At 45.5% G+C, this 9,160-nt stretch overlaps 1 protein-coding gene across 1 annotated transcript in view; it reads right to left on the bottom strand.

Moving 5' to 3' along the window:
* Cep112 (centrosomal protein 112) overlaps window positions 1-874 on the bottom strand; it is a 436,808-nt gene extending 435,934 nt beyond the window's left edge. The window contains 2 exon segments of the mRNA XM_032914210.1: window positions 641-737; window positions 740-874. Coding sequence (XP_032770101.1) covers window positions 641-737; window positions 740-790 — 148 coding nt within the window. The 5' untranslated portion in view covers window positions 791-874.
* Between the last annotated feature and the right edge of the window lie 8,286 nt (window positions 875-9,160).

The raw sequence follows: 9,160 nt of genomic DNA on the forward strand, positions 1-9,160 counted from the left end.
GAGGCAGGGGAATCTCTGTGAATCCCAGACCAGCCAGGTCTACACAGTGAGACCCTGTCTGGAACACAAAAGAAAGGTCAGCTGTCCTAGTGACTTGTTCTCTGGATCACTACAAACACTGTATGTCTCCCCAAAGGGCCAGGACTGGGGCTGGGTCCTTGCAAGCTCACTGTTCGTCAAGACTTTCTCGGAGCCGGCCTGCAATCTGATTCTCCTCCTCTGACTGGTCTGAGGGGACTTAAGAACTGCAGGGTCAAGTTCCGGGAGGTCACTTCCTCCGCGGGTGTGGGCAAAGGGAGCGGCGCCGGCGTGGCCCACCCAGGCCCCGGCCGCTCTCCTACCTGCTCCAAGACACAGATCTCTTCTCACAACCGCAAGCCCCTACCTCAGGGCTCTGGGCTCTGCCATGCCGCCCGCCCAAACTTTTCTGAGAACTTTGCCTGGCCATCGTTCGGCTGCTGACCCCGCCGGGGCGCGCGCCACACAGGCCGCAAGCGCGGGTCCCGGGCCTGCGGGTGACGCCCCTCCCCGGGCCAACCCGCACGCGCGGGGGCTCCATCCCGCGCAAAATTCCACTCAGAACCTGGCGGTAGGAGGGGAGAGGGAATTACTGATGGAAGAAACAAGAGAGAGAGAGAACCTGGCGCCCCAACAAGCAAGCCGTCCACTCGGCCGCCGACGCCCCGCCGCCACAGCCGAACGGTTTCAAATCCTTGCCCGCCGTCCAGCAAGCCGGGGGGGCGGAACTATCAAGCTTGCCTGTCCCGCCCCCTCGAGCTGCGGCTGGCATTCAACTCTGTTGCCATGGCGACGCCCCGGGGTACGTCTATCACTACCCCTCAAGTCCGAGGGGGCGGGAATTTCCGCCCTTCGGGCAGTTAGCATGCCAGGGGCGGAGACTTCCCCCCTCGCTATTCCCCACCCTCCGGGAAATGGCCCCAGCAAGCAGCTCCGTTGCTATGGTAACTGTCTAGGCCAGTGCGCAGGCGCCCAGCGCGTGATTTAGCCCACCCTGCGGGTAACGGTTGGTTTCCAGGCTTAATCTTCTGTGATCCCTGGACTACACAACGGACGCTGCAGTTTCCCGGCTTCTTACTCAGTAGTTTGTGAACACTTTAAAGATTGAGAAGAAAGAACAAGAAAAACTCAAAAGTGATGGAACTACTGGACAATAATTGGAAGAAAAGCCTGTCTTTTGAACAGACAGACATTTCACCGATGAGTAAGTCCGAAGCAGGCAGAATTTACCCTTGGTAGCTCACACTCACAGAGGTGAATTATTCACGACATGAAGCAGTATATTTTCATTTGTTATTTAGAACCATTATAAGTCTGAAAACACTAACCCTGCAAGATCCTGAACTGAAGTTAAAGAGCTTTCTGTTTACCACTCTGTACAGAATCCACTCTGTACCATCCAGTGGGGGAAAGAATGTATTTTCGCGCTTCCCAGGAAGTCTCCAGGACCTCGGGCTGTCTACATTGCTGTGTAGTGGTGTTCTTTGATCTTGTATGTTTCTGGAAGCTCTGAACTGGGTGATTTAAAATACCAACAGAAACAAAATTTAAATTGCAAAGAACACCCCCTTAAATGAAATTCAGCGTGCCTGCCGCTGCTCTTCACCTAAGTTCACAACAGAATTCCTTCTGCAGAATCTTGGCGATTGACTCAGCGTGGTGCCAAGCCTCACAGAAGCACGGTTTGAAGCCTATTCTCAAGTTTACCTAAGGAAAGTGGAGGAGTTGCTTGTTTGCAATTAGTTGTTTTCAGCCTCCAGAGGGAGACCATATTCTTTCAAGGTGCACTTTGGAATCCACCTCCCTGGAAGAGACAGCAATTGCTCATTATTTCAGAGGCAGTTTGTGCTACAGAGGAAAGAATGCAGAATGCTTTCAAGAATATTTGGTTTCCCAAAGGATATTTGAACACACTCGCAGATGAGGAATGTCCCACAATCCAGATCATATGTACCAAGAATCAGATTGTAAAACCCGCATATGCAGAAACGAGTCTAGTCAGAGACCACTCGTAAGAGGTGGCGTTTTCTGATCTAAGGATGCGGATTTCCAAGTAGAAGAAAGAAATTCAAGAGGACTATAGTCACCATTCAGTGTGGTGACTATGGGCCATAGCTCTATATTGAACCTTTTGAAAGGCCATTTTAATTTTATATTTATGTACAGAAAATTTAGCAGTGTACAATTAGCCGAGTTCAGTGGCAAGTTCTTTGGCCCCTGCCTTTTCCAGCCTGAAAATACAAACCATAGGTTTTGGACTGAGAACATTGTCACCCCAGTGGAGGCAGATCTTCTTGTTATCAGTCATTGTAATTGGTCCTGATAGCTTCCACCAGCTCAGCCAGCGTGATTTGTCTTATGAGTTAATCTGTGTGCAGACAACAGTAGTGCTTGTCTTCCTGTGGATCAGCCAACCCAGCCTGGCCTTCTCTCTGATGATGCTGTAGGAGACCCCCATCTTATGACACAGGGCAGGCAGGAAGAGCGCCAGCCCACTGGCATCTACATTGTGTGCAATCACCAAGAGCAGAGCTTTCTTATTCTCTGCCAAATTAGTGACCTTAAAAGCTCCTCCTGGAAGGGCAGGGGTCTCTGAATAGGAACTTCCCTTTGCCAACAGCTTTCTTCTCAGCATGGCTGGCAGCCTCTACTGCTTCTCCTGCTTCCTCTCTGCCCTACACTTGTGGGTAACCTTAAGCAGCTGGGTAGCTGTTTCACAGTCCAGGGCCTCAGAGAACAGGTTAATAGCAGGAGGTACTTTGAGTTGCTTATAGAGGTTTTTTGTGTGCGAGGTGGGGGTGGTTTGTTTTGCTGTTGCAGCTGGATGTATCAGGCTATTTGATAAAGGGGATCAGATCTCTCTTGCGTTGGATATCTTGTCCAATGCTGAGCTTCTTAAGTCTTTTCTCAGAGGATTTGCCACTTTTTTTTTTAAACCTCCTACTTCACGATGGTGGGACCAGGGCCATCTTCTTCCTCTTGACCTTTTTTGAGGAGGAGAGAGTTGTATATTGTATTCTTGAAAATTCAACTCAGGGTATATTGCTATAGTGCTCTCCTTGTAAAATGGGTAAGTACATAAAGCGATGTGTATGTGAGTTTTCTCAGTCCACAATGCATGTATATCTCAAAACACCGTGTAGTACCAGTAAATGCACGTACAAACCTCAGCCACAGAGACAGCCCAGTGGGTAACTGAGTGCTTGTTTGGGTGTGAGGATCATGGCTCAGTTCCCCTACCAGGTGGGTGTAGTTCCCGCCCATAATTCCCGCACTCAGAAGGTGTGGATAGTACCCCATAGCAAAATGGATAGTGAAGCAAGTCCTACAGATAAGCTCTGGGTTCAAATGAGACAGCCTGCCTCATGTGAATAAGGGAGAGAGTGATCAAGAAAGACTCCCAATATCAACCCTCAAGCGCACACACACACACACACACACACACACACACACACACACCCCTACCTACCTACAAATGTGCATTTACACGTGCAGTCACATCACATATTTTCCACAGAGGGGGAGGAACAAAGGAAAAATGTAATTAAGTCAAGTTCATAGCAGAGGAAATGAGAGAAGGAATTTTACTCCCTCAAATCTACCCTCAAATCTCTCCAAAAATAACTCTTGGAAAATATTAATGGAGATCAGAGTTATGATGGCTCATTTTTCTTTTCTTCAGTATTTTGAGGCCAAGGTTTCAAAACCTTAAACGTGAGTTTGTCCAGTGTGAGTGATAAACACCCTGAAAAGACAAGACTCAAAACTAAATGTTACAGACTTTGACTCACTGTAGTGGACCATCAATCACTTCCACTCTTGGAATAATCGAGAATTAGCTACAAACAGATGGAGTTTTAACTTACTAAGCTATGAATTTTCAATTGCATCTTTTTTCAGATCTTTATCCATGCTATTGTAGGTAAACTGGAAAATGCTGAGATGTTTAAAAAAGAAAATTGACATAATTTTACCATTAAAAAGTAGCCAAGGTCAGCATGTATACATTTATACATATGTTCAAATACTCTGTTTTACACAATCATTTTTAAACATAACCTTATTATCCCATCATATGGATATAATTTAATTTTCTCCTATAGTTACTAATTCTGGTTCTTAGAATATTTCGGTAAGAAAATCTTTGTTGTAGTCTTAGTTGCCAATGTATAAGAGATTTGTTTCTCTGGTTGTGGTAGTGCACACCTTTAGTCCCAGCACTTGGGAGGCAGAGACAGGAGGATCACTGTGAGTTTAAGGCCAGCCTGGTCTACAAAGTGAGCTCCAGGACAGCCAGGGCTGTAACACAGAGAAATCTTGTCTTCAAAAACAAAAACAAACACAAAAGAGATTTATTTCCTATATATGTAGGTACTTGTATGTGTTATGTAGGCACTTGAATGTGTTGTGTTTATGCATGCACGTGTGTACGTGTGGCAGTCAGAAGTCAATGGCAGCTGCCTTTCTTTCCATCTTACTTTTTGAGAGAGTCCCTCACTGCATCTAGAACTTGCGGCTTGTCTGGCCCAAGATGCTGTGTCTACTTCCTGCCCTCCCCCACTGACCCCATCCTGGGGTTATAAGTCACTGTGCCTGGCTTTTATATAGTCACTGGGGATCAAATGTAGGACCTTGTGCTTTCAAGAACTTGCTTTATTGACTAAGTCATCATTCCAGCCTATGTAAGAGATTTTCAATGGACATAAAAAAGCAATCCAGCCTTCCTCCCAAATTACTCATTAATATTATTTTGCAAATCTGTAAGACATGCAGCAGTCTGAGAGAGTGTCAGAGTCACATTAACAGCTTTTTGGATCTGTACAAATTTTATCTTTAAAAAATATATCACTTTTTAATTAGCATTTGCTACTCTTTGAAAATGTTAATGTTTCCTATTAGCCCTTTTTAGTCTTCTAGAGTCTGGTAGAATGTCTTCTGCTCCTGGTTCACTTTGAGGAATTTGACATGATATAATGTGGTGGTTGGGATGAGAATGGTCCCATGGGCTCATATATATGAATATGTGGTTCCCAGTTGGAGGATTATCAGGGAGAATTAGGAGGTGTGGCCTTATTGGAGGAGGTGTGGCCTTGCTGGAGGCTATGTGTCACTTGGGGCAGGGGAGCTTGAGCTTTCAAAAGCCCAGGCTGCCAGGCCCAGTCTCTCAGCCTGTTCCCTGTGGATCAGCACATACAGCTCTCAGCTACTCCAGCACCATGAGTGCCTCTATATTCCCCACCATGATGATGTGTGCAGACAAGTCCCAAATTAAATGTTTTCTTTCATAGGAGTTGCCTTGGTCACGGTGTCTCTTCACAGCAGCAGAACAGTAACTAAGACAGATTAACAAAGATCTTCCATGGTTTTAAAATTTAACTATCGGTGGCTCTGTACACCTTTTATGTAAAGCTGGTAGTTTGTACAATGAAATTTTAGTCATGATTCGCCATTTTTATTTTTTTAGCTTTTATTACCTGTATCTATGTATGTATCATATATGTTTGGGAAGAGCAGTCAGAAAACTATCTGTGGGAGTCAAACCCAGGTCACTAGGCTTGGCATCAAACATCTTTATCCACTGAACTATCTTGCTTGTTCCACCATTATCTACTCTTAAAATAGGAGTGAAATCTCAAAGGATTTAACTATCTAGATGGGAAGCAACTTCCAAATACTGAGAATCATCCCTGTGTTGTTGTTATATGAACATATCAAAGGCAGATATCAGAACAGCCCCATAACCAGTAAATTCCTTAAATTGGATGGGAAATGACTCAGAACTTTCTATTTAGAGACCACAAAAGTATAAATTTCACCACAAATGGGTGAAGTTTAAAGAGAACAGAAAGGAAAAGGCATTTTTTTCTGCTCCTCATTAATAACAATTGAAAAGGTCACTACCTTTAGTACAGTACTCTGGGCTCCTTAATTTAAACCAGAGCTAAGCAATATTCCCGATTCTATTCCTGTTAACCCAACGTCTTGGAGAAACTCATGCCTCCAGAGGTCTCCATGTCACCCTGGCCAGTGTTGGAACAAAGAGCAACCAGTTAGCAAGGCACACTCCAGTCTGCTCTGCACAGTGATCTTACCTGCCCTCCGGGGACACTAGGCTGCAAAATCCCCCGCTTTCCAACACAGCTACGTCCAGCAAGCTACGGGGGGATGGAGGGGGATCAGACCTCAACCGGATGTACAGCCTCCAGTCAAAGACCAAAGCTCTGAAGTCTGGGTATCTGTGTTCTGAGGCTCCTTCGCGATGTGAGGCAGAAGTTAGACGACTTCTCTAGCTTCCTTACGGAGCAACTGACAAGGATGGCGCATATGGAAAATTTTGCTCAGCACCTGACACGAGGACATTTCAATTTCTTCCCCACGTCTTTTGTGAACACTGAGACCCAGTGCGACTGCTCTATTGTCTGCTAACTTTACTGTATCTGTAGGCACAAAACCCAGGCTGGTGGGCGTGCCTGTGGGAATTTTCCTAAACCGAGTATTTGAAGCAGGACACTCACCCTAAATCTGGAAGGAAGCCAGATTTTCATTTTTTCTCTGCTTTTTCTCTGTTTGCCCTTGTTCTCCATGGAAAATTCATCTATCCAGTTGCTGAGGCATTCCTTTGCCTGGATTAGGACCAACTTCTTCAGGAGTCCAGTGTAGACTGACGACCAGCAGCTCTCCAAGGATCTTCTAGGACTGCTGAGACTTCCAGCCTCCTGGACTGAACAATCAAATTCTCAGCCTTTGCATCACGAGGCAGCCATTGTTGGACTCCCCAGAGGACAGCCTGTAGGCCAGTCTAATGAATCCCATTTTCGCCAATATCACTATCTTATCATCATTACTGAGGAGAGGTTTGTATAGATGTGTGTATTCAGTCTATCAATTCTGTTTCTTCAGACAACTCTAATACACCCAATAAATGCCACTAGGAGGCAGCAATAATACAGAGAAAAACTTGTTCATAATTTCCTCTCTCTCTCTCTCTCTCTCTCTCTCTCTCTGTCTCTCTCTGTGTGTGTGTGTGTGTGTGTGTGTGTGTGTTCCAGTTGTCAGGCCTGGTACTAAGTGATATATACATAAATTTATTTAATAAAAATCAAATTCAAATTTCAAAACTTTTTAAATAGCTTGAAACAAGAGAGACTGCACTTTGTACCAGGACAACAGACATTGGTGACTGAAGGACAAGACTCTACCTGCTAATGGTCTGCAGGGTGGAACTGCAAACTTACCTGAAAATCCTTCCTTTAAAAAGAAGTTGCCTGAAAACATAGAGCTACGGAGTGCCCTGCTCCAAACTGACCACTGGAGGACGTGTTCCTTCCCATGTGTCTGCCGATCACTCACGGGGCAGTCAGCTTTTACTGTTAACCCAGTACTTCCCAGAGTACATGGGGAGAGTCCCCATGGCACACTGTCTGCATTGGGGTGGCCTGTGGTTATGTCTGTGGGCATCATCTCGTTTAACTGATGCAGGAAGACAGCCCATCGTTGTTGGCACTGTTCGCCAGGCAGGGGTCCCTGAACTGGGTAAGAGTAGAAGAATTGAGCACAAGCAAAGACGCCTGTGTTCATTTCTCTCTGCTCTTGACTGTGGCGCTTCTGTGTTAGGTGACCAAGGTCCCGAAACTGTGACTTCCTTGCATGATGGGTGTGACATAACACAAACCCTTCTCTCCTAGGCTGCTTTTTGTCAGAGTATTTTTATCACATCAGAAACAAAACTGGGACACAACAAAAATGAAACAAAAAATGTCACTACAATATTTTTGTTTTAGGAAGGAGAGATGTACTCGGCGCTTAGAATGTCTTAATTCTAAATGGATTCTGTTGAAGCTATGTATTTAATTGCATAAGAAAATGTACGAACAAGTTGCCCCTGGTTAAGGGCAGGTTAATGAATATCTTGGGTGTTGCTTGGTTGAAAAATCCAGAAATTTCTGCAAATGTTTTTTCTAGATTGAATCTGAATAACTTTGAAAGTTTATATTGATTCTTTGTGAGTTTTATATCACGCACCCCAGTCCCACTCATCTCCCCTTCCCCTTCCTATCTGTCCTCTGCCCTTGCAACCTCTCTCGCAAAAGAAAACAAAACACAAAAATAAACAAGACATTAAAAAGCATTTCCTCGTGGAAGCTGGAGTGTGTCACTGTTTGTCACACAGTGTACCCTTTTATCTACACACCTTTACTTGCAAATATCCATTGCAATGAGACTTTGGTCTGGGTTGAGGCCTCGGGTTTCTGCTACACCATCAATACAGATCCTTACCAAGACTCCTCTTGGATATCTTGTTGCCCTCTGTCATGGAGACCCTGAAGCTTTGGATCTTCAGGACTTTCATGAAATCCAGCAGTTCACAGATGAGGAAGAGATTGGGGTGGCGAAGTCAAAGTCCTGGGTCTGGACATGCGTGGCAACTGAACTGGTCACAATGCCAGCTCTCCCACACATCCAGGGTGACCTCCAGCACTGCCCCAGCTAGCTCACCCAAATGCTTGAGCCAGCAAGGGGGAGGGTTCAGACTTTTGGGGCCAACTTGCCCTCACCCACACCTCCAGAACCAGTTCTTCTATGCTGCCAGTAAAGGTGCCAGGCCCAGTCTCCTGATGCTGTACCCAGCAAGGGACAGGACCAGCTCTCAGCTCATACCCCCACCCACACCAGGGCCTGCTCTGCTGTGCTGCCCAGGTGAGGTGTGGGCCTACTCTTCTGACTACTGCAACCTGTGAGAGGCAGGACCAGCTCTCCATAAATGAATTTTTTTTTCATCTCAACTCTGAATTTAAACTTTGTGGATGTCTTTCAGCCCGTTTTTCTCCTTTGAACTTTCAGCTTTAGATGACCAAACAATAGCAGATGGGATTGGATGAACTTGGAAGACAATGCAAAGGTAGGTGGGGTTTTTTTTTAAGCGTAAAATGGCAAAAGCAAGGGAAATCATTTATCTGACGACCAACAGACATTTGTGTTTCTCGGACGTTCCTTGCAGAAAATACATTGGTAACAAAGTGCCAGGTGTATATTGCCGGCTCTGACTAATTACCCTGGAACACTGTATTAGCTACTTTTCTTCTTAGTGCAGCAAAATACCCAGGAAAATCAATGCGTGGGGGACTAGAGGGGGGGCTTGTTC

The sequence above is a fragment of the Rattus rattus genome, chromosome 9 (assembly GCF_011064425.1).
Source record: "Rattus rattus isolate New Zealand chromosome 9, Rrattus_CSIRO_v1, whole genome shotgun sequence".
NCBI lineage: Eukaryota > Metazoa > Chordata > Mammalia > Rodentia > Muridae > Rattus > Rattus rattus.